Source organism: Leopardus geoffroyi, chromosome D2, assembly GCF_018350155.1.
Source record: "Leopardus geoffroyi isolate Oge1 chromosome D2, O.geoffroyi_Oge1_pat1.0, whole genome shotgun sequence".
In the NCBI taxonomy this organism is placed as follows: Eukaryota; Metazoa; Chordata; class Mammalia; order Carnivora; family Felidae; genus Leopardus; species Leopardus geoffroyi.
Window position 1 is genome coordinate 32,903,106 of NC_059334.1, and position 17,407 is coordinate 32,920,512.

Sequence of the window (17,407 nt, forward strand, 5' to 3'; positions counted from 1 at the left end):
TGGCTTCGCAGGTGAACATCACCCTCCTGGACATCAACGACAACCACCCCACCTGGAAGGACGCCCCCTACTACATCAACCTGGTGGAGATGACCCCTCCAGATTCTGACGTGACCACGGTAAGTGGTGGTAGGACAGCCGAGCCTCCAGGCTGCCCTCCTGAAGGTGTCTGCCATTCCCTCGTGAGCCCCATGGGCCGGTCCACGTGGGACTGATGGATGTCATGTCTCCCTCTGAGCCAGCCCACGGAGCAGACTTCCAGAAGCTCTCTTGCATGGTGGAAGGTAGTCAGAGTTTGGCGGAAAGCCCTCACCTGGGCCTCAGGGACAGCGGGCTTTGGGCTTTGTCAAAGGGAGCAATGGCAGCCCAGGGACAGTGACAAGGCAACTAGGGCTGGTTCAGCTAGTGACCACACTTGCCAGAGACCCCGGGACTCAGTCCGGGCCACAAGGAGTGCCCCACCCTCCCCAGGGAGGTACAGGCGTCCTCCTTAAGTCCTACAGCATAGATTCTGCCCCCCACCTTTCCCTCACTGCTTCTGTCACTGCAGCGGGAGCCTGGTCAGCTCCCCCCACAGGCGGGCCCCAGGGCTGTCCCAGTGGGGCGTTTGAAGTTCACCCAGGGATTTTCTGGCCCGGAATATTCCAGGTTTGCCCAGGCCCCTGGGCGTGCTGCGTGCAGGGATATGACTCAGAGTGGGGAGCAGGGGAGACATGGCCAAAGCCTCAGGAGTCCGGAAGGGAGCCAGCCTCCTGGGGAAGATGAGGAAAGTCAGGGTTGCATACCCCACTTGGTCTGCTCTGGAGTTCACGTTTGTGAGGCTGTCTCTTCCCCTCACCCGTGTGCCCCATTTGGCCTCATGTGAGGTGGCTTATCCCCAGTGTCCAGCCCCATGGCCACTCCGCCAGCTGTGACGAACATGAGCCTGATAGTCCATGAGAACCCCACATATTGAATGTCTGCGACATGCCAGGCTTTGCCCGAAGGCTTCTCAGGATTTCTCTCTCATCCTCATGATGGGGCAGATAGACTCATTGCTCCCATCACACTGTGGAGGAAGCCGAGACTTGGAGTTTGAGGGGTTTGCCCGGGGTCCCAGAGCTAGTAAGAGGTTGTATCAGGACTCGAACCCAGGTCTGTCTGATTCGGAAACTACCTGCTCCAGCCCTACATCCCTGCTGGCTCAGGGAGCCCTGGCTGGTGGGCCAGGTCCTGAGAAACTGGAGAGTGTGTGTGGGGTGGGAGAAGAAGGGCACGTTTCATATCCAGCTCTCCAGGAAGGCTGCCCAACCCCCTTTGAGGCTTAGCCTCCCCACCCCCGCCCCTCATCAGCCACAGCCAGTAGGACTGGTCTAGACTGGTAAGGATGTCAGCCTCGAAGGGAGTCTCCTGTCCTCCTTTCCATGTGTTCAAGATCTGAATGGCTCTCAACTGGTGGGTGGATCCCCCTCCCAGACATTCCAGTAGGGTCTGCGTCAGGTATCTGGGGTCTAGTTTTTCAAAGCCCCAGTGGGAGGACTCCTTAGAGCCCAGGGCCAGGTTTGGGAACCACTACCTTGGGCCCTTTCCTGGCTCTCTCAAGTGCTCTAGACCTTGTGGGCACTCTCTGCTGCCATCTCGTGGGCACTTGGACTCTAGCCCAAGACCACTCCAGCCCGGGGCCCCAAGAGAGCCTACCTCGGAACACCTGCCTGATCAACCCTTACCTTTGCTTTATGTTTCTGAGAAAATCTTCCCAGAGGGCATTGAGAGGCAAGTGAGACAGGTATCCCTGGGAGAAAGTGGCTGCATGGGACACTAGCCAGAGGTGCCATGTTTGAAGAGTCCACCTGCCAGACAGAGAGAAGGTTTGCTGGACTGGGACTGCACTTGGCCTTGGGCATTTCCCAGATCTGGTCCCCAGTGGCGCTCTCCGGGTCTCCAGCCTTCCTTGCAGCCTTTGGACTGTGAGTAGGTGTGGACAGTGGGCCAGGGGCCTGCTGCCCAGGGTCTTCTCACTCCCCGGGAACCTCGGCAGACCTTCAGTGAGCACCTGCCATGTCCCAGGCCCTGTACCCGTCAACCTTAGAAGCACAGACAGTGATGACATTCCCCTCTGTTTTCAGGGAGGTTTATGTCACTTTTCTGCTTAAACCCACCACCGGTTCCCATCTCGCCCTGTGTAAAAGCCAGAGTTCTTAGCAGATGGACCTGCCCCACCTTTATCTCTGGGGAGTCGGACATGTGAACCCACCCCTCAGGACAGGCTTGGCATGGCCGTTCCTCCCACAGGGTGGGGATTCCAGTGTTTCAGTGCCCCCTGCTAGTGTTTGAGATGCCCCCCGCCCCTACAGTGTCATGACTCAGAAGTTGAAAGAGAAAAGGGCAAAGTCAAAATTAAAACTTATTATGTCAAACGTCTAGCCAAATATATAATGACAACTTCAGCAATCATGGGATTTAGCATCTGAAAAACTTTCATTGCACTGAAGGACAAATTGTCGGTTAGATTTTTTTCTGTAATTCTTGAGAATTTTCAGAATTCTCTGCAATTCCCAGGTATGTGTGATCGTTTCCAGGAAACCAGGAATCAGGAAGCCCATACATTAGTCAAAGGTGTCATAGCAAAATAATTTCAAAAGGAATAGTCATGAAATTCTGCTAAATCTTATGGTGTCTAGGCATTTACATGTGGGTACACTGTAATGCTGTTGGGGAGGCTCCCTGAGGCCTTCTAAGGCCACACAGTGGCCCTGGGTGAGGTGAGGGCTGTGGCTGAGATATGAGAAAGGGAGCTGGGGGTGGGGAGGGGGACAGCTGACCCAGGACAAGTGACATCAGGGAGGAGGCCATGTTTGCATAGGGGCTGCCCATCTGACACATGTCCTCCCACCCGTCCCCAATCCGCTAAACTCTTCCTCCCCTCAGAGCTTTCCACCCCCTGCTCCCCCCACCCCGCCCCCGCAGAGCGTTCCTCTCCCTCTACCCCTCACCCCTGCTTTTCCCACGGCTGCCTCATTCTCCTCCACAGCTTAAAATGCCACTTCCTCAGAGAGGCCCTCCCTGATCACCCTGCCTAAGGTAGCTTTCTACATTGTTTCTTCCAGAGCTGATCCCACGTCTGTGTTCATTTATTTATTAGGTTGCTTGCTTATTCAGAGACACTATAGGGATAAAGAGAGCAGCCTTTGCTCCCAAAATGTCTACGGTCTAATCCCAGCCACATCCCTTATCAGCTGTGTGACCTTAGGCAAATCACCTTACCTTTCTGTGCTCCAATGGTCTTATCTAGAAAATGGGACAGTGAGAGCCCCCACGAATAGAGTTGTGGTTTGTATTTAACGAGCCACGGGGTGAGTAACAGAGAAATGATAGCTGTCGTCACCATGCCTCCTCCGCTGGGTTCATACCTGTCTCGTTTGCTGTTGAACCCCAGTGCCTCGCACGGTGCCAGGTGCATTGTAGGAATTCAAAAACTAGGGCGCCTGGGTGGCTCAGTCGGTTGAGTGTCCGACTTTGGCTCAGGTCATGATCTCGCGGTCTGTGAGTTCGAGTCTGTGCTGATAGCTCAGAGACTGGAGCCTGCTTTGGATTCTGTGTCTCCCTCTCTCTCTGCCCCTCCCCTGTTTGCACTGTCTGTCTGTCTGTCTGTCTCTCTCTCTCTCAAAAGTAAAATAAACATTTAAAAAAATTTTTTTTAATTCAAAAGAATTCACAAATGGTCAAATGCTAGTTGTTGAGGGTCTTGTCCGACTTTGTTCCCCGCTTCACCTGGCCCCCCAGTTCTCCCAGGTCAGGTTGGGTCTTCCTTGTCAGAGGGAGATGAGGGTGTGTGGCCCAGAACTCTCCCAAAGGCCACTGACTTCCCAGAGCTGCGTGTGGACAAGCGTGTGCCTGTATCCTGGCGTACCGGGGGTGGTCTGGGCTTGTGCACCTGCGCGCTCCCAGGGCATGCACCTGCATCAAGGCGAGCCCGCGCATGGCCCCTCTCGGTTTGCGAGTGAGATTTGGGCCCAGCCTCCCTCCTAGCTCCTGCAGGCTCCTTCAAGGACCTGGCTGATGGGCATTGATTTAGAGCCTTTCAAAGCCCTCCAGCAAAATAAGAGAGGGGAGAGGGAGAGAATTATTCCCCGTCAGGCCGGGAGAAAAATGACAGTGTGAAATGGGAAATGAAGAGGGAAAGTGGTGAGACTTTACACAGTGACCAGGAGGGAGCCTGCGGGAGGGGTGACAGCAGCCCTCCCCTGTGTCCCCAACCCCGCCCGAAGACCAGGGAGTGGCCCTCGAGGCCAGAAGTCTGGGCCCAACTCTGGCTCTCCGGTCAGAGAGAGAAGACGAGAAGCCCCCATCCCCATCCCAGATAAAATTGATCTCTACATATTCAGCAACTAGCTGCTAGCCTGGAGCAGATCGTTGAACTGCTCTGTACCTCAGTTTCCCCATCCAGAAAAACGGTGATAAAAACCTCCCCCTCCTCCTCTAGAAAGAAGCGCTGTAGAAATGCGAGGCTTGCTGGTCCCCTCTGTCCGTCAGTGGGATGATTTTGCCTGGCTGAAGCCACACCCGGAGTGCCTGAGAGCCCTGCCTCGCCTCCTGTTGTCAACACAGGGGTGATTGGGTCCCCTTGATCGAGGCTGGGGAAACTGAGGTGACGTGCCCCATAGCACAGCGAAGGCCCCTCAGGCCCGGGAGGCCGAGGCCCTCCCCCGATCCCTGCCCCCGGGTGCAGCCAGGCCAGGAGGGGATCCAGTGTGCTTCTCTGAAACAGAAGGAAGGTCCGCAGGGCTCAGGGTTCAGCGCCAGCACTGGCCTCTCTCCCTGGCCACTCCTGGGCCCAAGGGCAAGATGGGGGCCTGTGGCCAGGGCAGCCCATCTGTCTGTTCTGGTCTGGTGGCCCCAGAGACGCCTCCGGCTGGGGATTAAGCCAGAAGAGGGACAGATTCTGCCGCCAAAGCACAAAAGGCCCCACATCAAGTAAGGCGAAGGAGCTGACGAGGCTAGGCTGTCATCGCCGAGTGTCTTGGAGTTAGGAATGACACCGTCCTGATGCAGCCCTGGGGACTGCGGTCCCCATCCCCCCACCCCATTGATCTTGTCCACCTCTGGTACCACAGTGAGCTCTGCAGCAAGGGCAGGGGTGGGCTGAGGGGCGGGGACCACTGCTGTCCTGGGACCCCAGGAGGCGTCCAGGGTGGGAGCTGGGTCAGCCCCAGGGCTGGTGCTGTGTGACCTTGAGTCTTGCCCGTGCCTCTCTGAGTTCTGCTTCCCCCTCGGCGGGGGTGGGAGACTCAGCCCCCTCTCTCCTCCAGCCTCCCCCTCCCCCAGCCGCACAGCAGCCCCAACCTGCTGGGACCCACCCTCTAAACAGGACTCCCTTCCCCTGCCCTGTCATTCCTGGGGTCACAGAAGCCTGATTCTCTTCAAATTGCTGGTTAACTGTCCATCTCTTGATTTCGGCTTAGGTCATGATCTCACAGTTTGTGCCCAGGTTGGGCTCTGTGCTGATAGTGTGGACCCTGCTTGGGATTGTCTCTCTCCCTCACTCTCTGCCCTTCCCCACACACACTTGTGTTCATTCTCTCTCTCTCTCTCTCTCTCTCTCTCTCTCAAACATTTAAAAAAATAATAAAAGTCCATGGGAATGCAAGCTGGTGCAGCCACTCTAGAAAACAGTATGGAGGTTCCTCAGAAAACTAAAAATAGAACTACCCTATGACCCAGCAATTGCACTACTAGGCATTTATCCAAGGGACACAGGTGTGCTGTTTTGAAGGGACACATGCATCCCCATGTTTATAGCAGCACTATCAACAATAGCCAAAGTATGGAAAGAGCCCAAATGTCCATCGATGGATGATGGATAAGGAAGATGTGGTATATACATACAATGGAGTATTACTCGGCAATCAAAAAGAATGAAACCTTGCCATTTGCAACTACATGGATGGAACTAGAGGGTATTATGCTAAGCGAAATTAGTCAGAGAAAGACAAATATCATATGACTTCACTCATATGAGGACTTTAAGAGACAAAACAGATGAACATAAGGGAAGGGAAGCAAAAACAATATGAAAACAGGGAGGGGGACAAAACAGAAGAGACTCATACAATATGGAGAACAAACTGAGGGTTGCTGGAGGGGGTGTGGGAGGGGGATGGGCTAAATGGGTAAGGGGCATTAAGGAATCTACTCCTGAAATCATTGTTGCACTATATGCTAGCTAATTTGAATGTAAATTTTAAAGAATGAATGAATGAATGAATGAATGAATAAATAAATAAATAAAAGTCCAAAAGAAGGAAGAGAAGGTTCAATGAGGAGGATCCAGTTCGCAAAATCCAGGGTTTCAGAAGCTTCTGAGAAGTTCTCAACCTCCCAAAGAATTCCTAGGCCCCAAAGAATTCCATGACCAAGGCCTGCCGGGCACCCCCTGCTCCCCCAAAAGCCCACGAACGTGTCGCCCCACGTGTCTGGGAAGGAACGACACCAGGATGTGCTGGCGGTGTTGCCCACTGGCTACTGGCCCAGGCTGTTGCTTCTACGAATCAGAAGGCTGGGGCTTACGTGGGGAAGGGGACTGGCCTCAGGGCAAAACCGAGGGCACACCGGCTGCTGATCCATTTTGTGAACCTCCTGCCTGCCATCCCCCCATCCGAAGCCCTGCCAGAGCTGGAGGGAGGAGCAGGGGGGGTGGGGGGGGGGAGCAGGAGGTGGGGGGAGCAGGAGGGAGGAGCAGGGGGGGTGGGGGGGGGCGCAGGAGGGAGCGACCCGCGTGTCAGCTCAGACCACCCAGGAAAGGCAGCCTGGGCCCAGAGACCAGGGCTAGGCTCCACGGAGGGTCCGTCTCTTCCTGAGCAGGTGGTGGCCTTGGACCCGGACCTGGGAGAGAACGGCACCCTGGTGTATAGGATCCAGCCGCCCAACAAGTTCTACACCCTCAACAGCAGCACGGGCAAGATCCGCACCACCCACGTCATGCTGGATCGGGAGAACCCCGACCCCCACGAGGCGGAGCTGATGCGCAAGATTATCATCTCCGTCACTGACTGTATGTGTCCCTTGCAGCCCCACGCCACTTGACTGTGGCCTCTGACGCTCAGGGCCCCGGGGACCTCTCCCACTGACTCGTCCTCCATGGGTCCTGAGGCCTGGGTACAGGAGGGCTGTGTCATCACTAATAATGGAGGAACACTCACTTGCCAGTCGTGAGCCCCCGGAGTACCCTCGGGGGAGGGGGGGGAGGGGGGGAGGTGGCTGGGGCTGCAGGACCAGGCTGCTCCCTGAAGGGACCCCTGGGATGGAAAGTCACCGAGCCTGCCTTCCTCTCCCCACTCCCCGTTCTCCCCTGTCCCTTTCTCTTTCGCACCCCTCTTTCCCTCTCCCCCTCACCCCCCAGGCGGCAGGCCCCCTCTGCGAGCCACCAGCAGTGCCACGGTGTTTGTGAACCTCTTGGACCTCAATGACAATGACCCCACTTTTCAGAACCTGCCTTTTGTGGCTGAGGTGCTGGAAGGCACCCCGGCGGGGGTCTCTGTCTACCAGGTGAGTTTCTCCTTCCTGGCCTGAGCTCCCGGTCTGCCTCCCTCACCTTGTCTCACCCAGTCAACAAGCGGGCACAGGGTGCCCTGGGTGTCTAGCTTTGCAGTGGGAGAGGGAGGCAGGGGATGCCAGCCGAGACCACCAGATGGGACGGTCTGTGCCGGGCTTGGAGAGCCAATGCTCTGGGAGATGTGATGGAAGGCTTCGTGGAGGAGGAGGGGCTTGAGCTGGGCCTCGAAGGACAGGTGGATGTGGAGCGGTGGAGGGAAGGTACCAAGGGAGCTGACAGAATTTTGGGCCTGAGTATGGAGGTCATACTCCGAGCTTGTGGCTGGGTCTGGAACACAAAGAAGGTTGGTGGGTGTAGCCCAGGCACCCTGCCTCCGTGGGCAGGCCACTCTCCCACGTTCTCCCGTAAGCCCCAGAGCAGCTCCACACAGAGTAGGGGGTGCCCTCCCCACTTTGCAGGGACCGAAAGAGACTTGCTTATGTCCCTGTGGCCAGGAAGAGGTACGGCCTGATCTTGAACCTGGCCCCTCTGCCTCCTGCTCCATCACCCTCTGGGAGGCGGCCCTGAAGATGCTCGTTCAGGGAGAATGACGCCCTTTTAGGAACGGGGGAAGGCCCTCATGGTGAAGAACATAGGCTTTGGAGTACAGCCAACATGAGAATAGACCCCAGCTCCTCCGCTGGTGGGCTGTGTGGCATGGAACAAACCTCTCTGGGCCTCCGTTTTCCCACCTGTGCAATGGGGATCATAATACACCTGCCTGGCTGTGCTACAGGGCTTCAGGCAGGCACACATGGAAAGCAACCTGCACTTGGGCTGCGGGAGACCCATGGTAGCTGACGGGCTCATCCTGATGGGTCCTGTGGGGGTTTATGCCTGAGACCCAGCGGGGTCCAGTGGCAGACGCTTAGCCTGACCCCACTCGAAGAACGCAGGATTGTTTGTCGGGATATGCCACAGCGCGTAACTCTGGTGATGCCTTGCAGGCCTGCTGTGCCTCAGTTTCTTCATCTGCGGAAGGGGATTAATAGCCTTCTTTGGGGATCCCCGGGAGCAAGCTCTCCAGCAGGACATTCTCCCAAACGCCCAGCAGGGGGTGCTGCGATCCAGGGAGAACAGCCAGTCCCTGAGGAGGAGGAGCCCCCAAACAGAAGGCGGGAGGAGGGCCAAACGAGGCCCGTTCTCCTCCGGGGGCTCACAGCAAAGAGAGCACAGCTTCTGAGTTCACAGAGGAGCTGACTCAGGCATGAAAGGATGGTTGAAGGAGCTCGAGTGTTTAGCTTGGGAAATGTATCCTCAGATACAGAAAGGTTTCTGACTGGAGCTACGCGTTCCCCAGCCTCCTCTACAACCTGGACCGAAAGTGATATCTGCTGGCTGGGTGGAGAACTTTCTCCAGGAATTAGAGCTCTATGCAGATAAGTCAGAAGTAGTGAGCCCCCCCATCTGGGAAGCATTCAAGTTGAGTCTGGACGCCCTCTTGTCCAGCTTGTTGGATGTGAATTAGACCAGCTGACCTTGATGTCGTCTCTCCATCTTGACGGTCTTGGCTTCGTCATCCAAAGCTTTTATTTTTTTTTTTTTTAATTTTTTTTTCAACGTTTATTTATTTTTGGGACAGAGAGAGACAGAGCATGAACGGGGGAGGGGCAGAGAGAGAGGGAGACACAGAATCGGAAACAGGCTCCAGGCTCTGAGCCATCAGCCCAGAGCCTGACGCGGGGCTCGAACTCGCAGACCGCGAGATCGTGACCTGGCTGAAGTCGGACGCTTAACCGACTGCGCCACCCAGGCGCCCCCAAAGCTTTTATTTTTAACTCTCGCGTTTCCTCAAAGGTCCCCGATCCTCTTCTGTAAAACTCGGAGTATATCAGGGTCTTGAGTCAGGAAAACTCTCGTCAGGGCTAGAGGTGCAAGTGGGAACGGTGTAGGGATTGGGGAGGAGGCTTGCCTACGCATGGCCCCACATGACTTTTTCCAAACGGTAAATCACCAAGGGAGTTTTAAAAACTGCCCCCTTCTATCATCTTGATGTCGTCCAACGAAGCAGGGGGGAGAGCGCCCGCGATTTTGGGTAGTCGAGGAACCCATGGTGGAAGGGCTCCTGGAGGCATAACTGTTGCTTCCAGCCGGCAGCCGGGAAGCCTGCTGTGACACAATGGCACCCGGAGGCCCCGAGCCAGCCAGGGCCCATCTGGGGGGCTTGCAAGGAGGGAGAGCAGGGTTTTGAAGAGGAAGGCTGCGGTGACCCGGACTCTTGTTCTAAAAAGTGCCTTCCCCACCCCACCCCTGGCCCCGCTCAGTGTGCCTGGGTGCCTTTAGTTGAGCCACGCTGCCCTCTTAGCATCTGGGAAGGCGCGCTGGGAGCAGTGGCGTGGCCCGAGGCTCTGGGGGAGGCAGGTGTGTCTGCACGGGTCGGCGGGAAGGAGGGGGCACTTCTCAGGAGGGACACCCTCGTGTCCCCACCCCTCACGCGGCCCCCGCTTCCCCGCAGGTGGTGGCCATCGACCTGGACGAGGGCCTGAACGGGCTGGTGTCCTACCGCATACAGGTGGGCATGCCCCGCATGGACTTCCTCATCAACAGCAGCAGCGGCGTGGTGGTCACCACTGCTGAGCTGGACCGCGAGCGCATTGCCGAGTACCAGCTGCGCGTCGTGGCCAGTGACGCAGGCACACCCACCAAGAGCTCCACCGGCACACTTACCGTCCGAGGTGAGGGCGGGGCTGCCTCCTACTGTGTGTCGAGCACGTTGGGCCCTGGGGCAGTGCCAGGCAGGGTGGGGAGCCCACGAACACCAGTGCTGTCCCCGTCCGTGCGGGCACAGGATGCCTTGCTAGTGGGTGCCCTCCTCGACCATGCCACTCAACACAGAGTCTTCCCCATTGCCACCAAGTCAAACGCTCCAGCGGGGTCTTCTCTCTCCCCACCCCGGGGCCACTGTACCCCCAGGGGTCTGGACCCACTGCCAGCGTCCCCTACCCCTCCCAGCCTCTTGGAACCCAGCAAAGAGCAGAGAGGCGCTGCACAGGGTTGGGGCCCTCGGGGTCAGCAGCAGGGAGGGGAATTTGCAGAGCCCTGCACCCCCTATCTGGGCAGGGCCAAGGCCAGTTAGCATTTCTCCTCCATTCTGATCATATCTTTAATTCTTGGGGCAAAACAGGGACATCGACACGCGCTGTGGCCAAAGGGCCCGAAGTAACCACAGGAAACTAAGTACAGAGCGTGACGGGCAAGATGTGGCCTGTTCTCTCGCACAGGCTGGCTCCCAGCCGGGCTCCTGCCTGCCTCCGGGGCATTGGTGCAGGAGGGGGCTGGGTCTGTACAAATACCCGCCTTGGTCCCAACCCGAGACGCGACTACGCAGTCTCTCATCTGCTGGTCCCACGCTTGCCCGGTGGGTTCCCGGTGCCAGTTTGGGGACCCACTTCTGTGCCAGCGATTGACAGGGAAGGCGCGCTCAGTTCTCTCAGGGATGGCCCCAGAGGACTTTTCTCTAGGGCTCAGCAGAAGCCGTGTCCTCGAACGGGCCCATCGTTTCTCCTGGTGCCGTGACAAAGAGTGAGCCAAAGCAGGGGGGTGGGATTGTTTCACGGGGAAGCTCGTCCCAAGCCCCATCAGCTGAGAAAACAAATCTTTCGGGGAAATTAGACTTCTCTGGGAGGGGGCATCCTCAAAGCCAGCTGTTTTCCTGGGACCCCGTTGCAAACTGGGGGCAGGCCTCCCCAAGACCCCCACCCTGCCCCTCTCTTGCTCTCTGACTTCAGACAAGTGACTCCGCTGCTCTGAGCTCTTGTCCCCTCCTCTATCTGGTGTGTCTAATAATGGCTGCCTCACGCGGGTGTTTCGAGGGGGCTCATGGGGTGCTGTACGGGAAGCACTTAGCACAGGCCTGGCACGTGGCAAGAGCTGAGATGTCGCCGTCCTTGCCACCATCATAACCGTTGTGGTTGTAAGGCACAAACTAGAGAGAGGCCCTGCGGTTTTCTCTCCTGCCTTGGGCAGCAGCAGCGGCAACAAACCGCCGGGGGAATAGGACCGTGGGAAGCTGAGGAGCTCTGGTCAGCTTGGCCCTGACCCTAGCAGGCGCGAGGGGCCTCGGCCCGTGACCGAGAGGTGTAGACCCCCGCTGCCTTTGGAGCTGGGTTATCTGGAGCAGAAGCCAGGCCTAGCCCTGGGTGCTGACTCTGTCCACAGTGCTGGACGTGAACGACGAGACGCCCACCTTCTTCCCGGCGATGTACAACGTCTCTGTGTCCGAAGATGTGCCACGGGAGTTCCGGGTGGCCTGGCTGAACTGCACTGACAATGACGTGGGCCTCAATGCCGAGCTCAGCTATTTCATCACAGGTGCAACCAGCCTGGGTGGGGCCGGAGAGGGGGAAAGGGGCCCGAGTCAGCCATCAGCCATCAGGCTTTAGCCCCTGCATGAGCCCCCTTGGGATTTTTCCCAAGGGCTTTGTAGCTGGGTCCCTCCTGTCTGGCTCTCTGGGGGCCTCCTGGACCTATTGGGAGATTGGGAACTTAACGGAGGTTCAGTCTGGAGGGGGGTAGAGCCCGCGACTCCTGGAGAAGAGCCCTGCCCCCCACTCCACCCCCATGTCAAGGTGATGAAGCAGACACTGGGAGACTGTGGCCTTGTCCTTCCCCGGGGACCCTTCATTCATGAGAATTCCTGTCTGTTTAGAGACAAATGGTTTAGATCTTTCTAAATAAAATGGTTGCAGCTCAAAAAGACCAAGCAGAAAGCTGTGGAGAAATAGTATGAAGCCTTGCCCTGGCTCAACAGGAGAGAGGGAGTCATGATCCATTAGTGATGTCTGCCATGACAGTAGACTTGGGAGGTGGTGGTGAACATGCCATGTATTAGTCATGCCTGGATTAGAACAGTTGCCCAGCATTCTTCAGTCCCTGATACAGCCAAGACGTGCTGGGATGGCACGGGGCAGTTCTTTCACATTCCTTAGCTGTCCCTTGGCCATTTTACTGGTTCAGTCCTCTCTCTGTCCATGGCCTGCCTGCAGCCACGTTACTCACAAGCTCATGTGCACACGTGTGCATGCACATGCATTCAGCACGCACACCGGTCTCCCTGATGCCTCTGCCCCTAGAGCAAGGAATGCCAGGTTCACAGCCCCTCCTTGCTTGCTGCAACCGAGGGGACCTCCCAGCCCTCAGCCTCTCCTTTCCAGAATTTTCCCTCCTGCCCCTCCCTGTAGGGACCTAGCACCCACAGGGCCGTTCCTCCCAGTCTAGTCCTCCAAACTCCTCCAAGAAAGTCTTAGTTATCCAGACCCTGCCCGCCCCCTGCCCCGTGGACCAGTCATCGTTCAGCACCCAGCACTACTTGTGTCTCAGTGTCTACCCCACCCCCTAGAACCCAGACCTTGTCCCATGTGACTGGTGCTTCAGACCATCCACAAGGATGTCTGGGGTTTTCCCCAGGGACAAACTACGTAAGGACCAGGGAGCATCTCATGGCGCCCAGGATGATTTCCCAGCACCCAAAGTGGCCAGTTCCTACTGACCTGCTGAGAGCCTTCCCGGGTTGGGTGGGATTCTCAGATTTTGATTTGCTCATTCTGCAAGTTGCCTTACGTGGTCCGGGTCCAAACCCAGTGCCATGGCGCCCTCTACTGCCCAGAACACCACATTGCCTGCCAGCTGACCGGGGAGGGGTCTTTGCACTGTTTAGATGGGGAGGGGGGGCGGGGGGGGGAGTCCTTTCCTGTCCACCTTGGAGAGGGGACCCTCACACTTCCTACCTCATCCACCTGCCCCTACTCTTCACTCGGGGGAGCCTCGGGGAGTCGCCATTCAGTCCAAGATTAGGGACCTGGAAAAATCTTGGCCGACCCCCAAGTCCCTGGCCACATATAAAAGCCTCGACCCAGGCTAACTGCTCAGACACTTCTACCAGACAGGCAGGTGGCAGAATGGCGAAGAACACAGGCTCGGGAATCAGACTGCCAAGCTGGCATCTTACACCCAAAATAGGTGACTGTAACCCGGGACAGCACACGTATCCTTGCTAATGGGCCTTCTCCCCTCTCTGAGATGGGCTTGTGATAGTACAAGTGAAATGAAATAGCCCACATGAAGCCCCTGGTACACAGTAGGCGCTCAGTGGATATTCAACCCTTCTGATTTCAGGCATTCGGCACCCACACCTGAGCCCACACAGGCCACACCCTCTTCAGAGCCACCCCCCCAGAACCCTGTTCTCGGGGCTGAATGGGCAGCATGGCCTTTTCCTCCCAGGCTACCCCTGGAATGTTCTGGCTCAGAAGCAGAGCTGAGGTGCCACCGCCCTTTCCCTGGCAGGAGCCCCGGTTCCTGACAGAGGCTCCGTTGTCTTTGGCCCGCAGGTGGAAATGTGGATGGGAAGTTCAGCGTGGGCTACCGCGATGCCGTTGTAAGAACAGTAGTGAGCCTGGACCGGGAGACCACAGCCGCGTACATGCTCGTCCTGGAGGCCATCGGTATGCACCGGCCCCGCCTGCACACCACCAGCACGGTTCTGGGCACGGTTCAGTGAGGTGCCCTTCGAGGGCCAGGCAGCCCTGACCCCAGGAGCCAGGCCTTGAGTCGAAGTCTGTGTCTTGACGCCGGTGGAGAAAGGGCAGCCAGACAGCCTATTGCTGAGCGCGGGAGGCCATGAGGCTTAGCAACATTTAGTTGCTGGGGTGGGAGCCACGGGGCAGCTAGACGGGAGACCGCTGTGTGGACAAACCGCTGCAAAACCAGGCCAAAGGAAGCCAAAAGGGGGAAGGGAGGAGCCAAGAGTATCGGGCGCACAGGGAGGTGCAAACATGTTCAGGGGAAGGGTGTGATCAGGGAAGTCTTCTTAGAGGAAGTGTCTTTGGATCAGCATCTTGGTTGCAAGTTTCAAATAAACTGACTTAAGCAATATGGGCTCACAAAACCAGTCCGTAGGGTGATGGAGCTTCAGGTGTGACTGGACTGGGGGCTCAGGGGATGCCACCAGGCTTCAGTCTCTCGGCATTGGCTCCCTCTGCCTCCTGTGTGTTGTCTTCATTCTCTGGCTGATGTGGTGACAAGTTGTGGCCGCAAACCTGGTCTCCATCCTTTTGGGTTCAAGTGCTGCCTCGGGGAGACAGCACTGGTCTCTTTCCTAGTCTCCCCAGCTAAAGCCCCAGATGAGCTGTGATTAATTCCATCTGCCCCAGTGCCTGTCCCTGAACCCCTCGTCGTGGCCAGAGGAGGAGAGAGGTGCTAGTGAAGCCTGAATCACATGCCCATCCCTGGTGCCCAGAACCCCGGGCCTCAGGGTCAGGAAGGCGGAATTCTCAGAGGGACCTTCAGGATATGGGCCGGCCTGTGAGAGCAGCATGGGGCAGCTGGGCAGATACCTTGAAGGCTGAGTAATCGTCACATTGCGGGCCAAGTAAAGTTTCAGTAAGTCTAGAAGCAGGGAGGGCGTTTCAGGCAGAGGAACCAGCTCAGGCAGAGGCCTGGTTGTGGGAAAGAGCTGTGTGTGTGTGTGTGTGTGTGTGTCAGCAGCTGGCTTGTGGTGTGATGTATACTGGGGAGGGGGAGGCTGCAGTCAGGCAAGGCCAGCTTTTAGAGGCCTTAAGTTGGGCCAGAGATTTGGTCTTTGGTCTCCAGGTAGTAGGGAGCCCATGAGGGCTCTAGTTGAGAAGAAGGATGTGATGAGACCTGTCCCCCACCCCCCTCCCCCACCACCCAGGTACGCTGCATCCTCCCAGGAGCATCCCGTTCAACATCTGCAGTAAGCTGTGGGTGAGAGGGAGTGAGCGTTCTGCGTCTCGCTCTTTCCTCTTTCCTGCCAGTAGCTCCTCCCCAGCCCGCCCACGCCCAGATGCATCTGCCCTCTGGCGGCTCTCCTCCCACCCTCTGGAGACCCCTCATTCCCCCTGCGTCCAGCACCGTCTGGCAGGAGGAGAGGGCTCGGGATCAGGCCTCCGAGGGGGCCTGGCAGCTCATGCTGCATCCAGCCAGGCCAAGTAAGCAGGAGCTCCCGTGGGAGGCTGGGCTTGGAGAGGAGCTCCAGAGAGCAAGACCAGGTTAGACACTTGTGCCCCAGCATGTGGTCAGCTGGCCTCGGGAAGAAGGACTGAGTCACCCCTGGTCCTTAGTCAATTCCAGCTGCCTGCACTCCGCCCTACGGGTGACTCTCCTCGCCTGGACGCGTAGCACGGGGCCCAAGTTCCTTCCTCCAGGGAGGGCAACGTGACAGCTGTCCATGGGGCTGAGCCCCTTCCCCAGCCCCGGGAGGGTCCTGCAGGGAACTGAGGGGGCAGAGCCCCTGGATGCCTCCGGCTCGGAAATCAAGCAGGGCCTGTACCCCCGAATGCAGAGGGTCCAGAGGCCAAATCTGTCCCATAGGCATGTGTGACTCGTCTCTTGTTTCGTACAGAAGGATAGTTAGCTGTGAACATTTAAAAATCAGGAGATTTTATTTAGAAGCTCAGATGCTCAGTTTCTCTGGAGAAATCGGAAGGTCTAGTGTCACGGGGCCCACTATGGACCGGCGCGGAGAAGAGCTGCCATCGGGGTCACCCCTCCCACCTGTGCCCCCATGGGTCTCGCCCGCCTGGCCCCGCCAGCAGTTGGCTTGTGAGCTGTTCCCGGATCTGTCTCCGAGGGCTGCTGTAACGAATTACCACAAACTGAGTAGCTTAAAAGAGTAGAGATGTATTTTCTCATGGCGCTGGAGGCCAGAAGTTCAAAATTAAGGTGTCGGCAGGCCTGCGTTCCCTTCTGAAGGCTCTAGAGGGGCATCCTTCCTTGACTCTAAGCGTTTCTGGTGGCTCTAAATAATCCTTGGTTCGTGGCTGCAAAACTCCCATCTCTGCCTCCGACTTAACCTGGCCTTCTCTTCGATTCAGGCCTCCCTCTGCCTTTTTCTTTTAAGAACCTTTGCCATTGGGCCTGTGGCCCACCCAGGCAGTCGAGATACCTCATCTCAAGACTGTTAATTACATCTTCAAAGACACTTTTTCCTAATAAGTTGACATTCACAAGTTCCCGGGGATCTGACGCGGGTAGATCTTGCAGGGGCCACGACTGAAGCACTTTGTGCCTCCGTTACCTCCTCTGTAAAATGGGACTAATAATAACAGCACCTACTTCACGTGCTTCTCCTGAGGGCTGCATGAGTTAGAATAGCGCCTGGGACAGGTTAGATATTGTTAGTGTTACTCTTAATCGAAAAAAAGGGAGAAAAAAAAAACCCCACCCCTTGCGACGGCCAGAGCAGGTGGGATGAACAGGACACGTGCCCAGGGAAATCTGTCCCTCAGGCAGCCACTAACAGCCCGTCTTCCTTCAACTCCCACAGACAACGGCCCCGTAGGTAAGCGGCGCACGGGGACGGCCACCGTGTTTGTCACCGTCCTGGATGTGAACGACAACCGGCCCATCTTTCTGCAGAGCAGCTATGAGGCCAGCGTCCCCGAGGACATCCCTGAGGGACACAGCATCGTGCAGGCAGGTGGCCATGGCCCCTTGGGGCTGTTGGTGGGCTGGGGGCAGGCATGGCTGCCACATGGAGGGATGGAAACAGAAGAGGGTCCCGCTGCTGCTCCGGAAGCATCCAGTCGGCAGTGGGGAAAGAGGGAGCCAGGCACCCTCCTCCCTCCTGGGGATGGTAGGCTTTTAGTTTCTGTGGCCTGAGACAGCACCCTGGTTCCCCGCAAAACAGAAGGAAGGCCTTGCCTCCCTCCCTTCCCCCACAGCCCTCTCCTCTTCCCCCACCCCACCCAGAGGGCTTTTTGGAACAGCAAGTGGATGGAGCTGTCACATTTTCCCCCGGTAGGAGGTGAGAGGGAAGAGGCAGGGCCCAGCTCGGCCCAGAACAGAGCGGCTTTCACGGGGCCCTTGGCCAAAGCT

The 17,407-nt window shown here is 57.3% G+C and overlaps 1 protein-coding gene across 7 annotated transcripts in view; it reads left to right on the forward strand.

The window, feature by feature from the left end:
• CDH23 (cadherin related 23) overlaps positions 1-17,407 on the forward strand; it is a 416,047-nt gene that overhangs the window by 303,544 nt on the left and 95,096 nt on the right. For all 7 annotated transcript variants that reach the window (XM_045439537.1, XM_045439536.1, XM_045439540.1 and 4 more), the window contains 7 exons: positions 12-119; positions 6,841-7,030; positions 7,379-7,524; positions 10,026-10,245; positions 11,729-11,881; positions 13,900-14,013; positions 16,857-17,005. In XM_045439537.1, the coding sequence (XP_045295493.1) occupies positions 12-119; positions 6,841-7,030; positions 7,379-7,524; positions 10,026-10,245; positions 11,729-11,881; positions 13,900-14,013; positions 16,857-17,005 (1,080 nt within the window). The remainder of the gene's footprint in view (positions 1-11; positions 120-6,840; positions 7,031-7,378; positions 7,525-10,025; positions 10,246-11,728; positions 11,882-13,899; positions 14,014-16,856; positions 17,006-17,407) is intronic.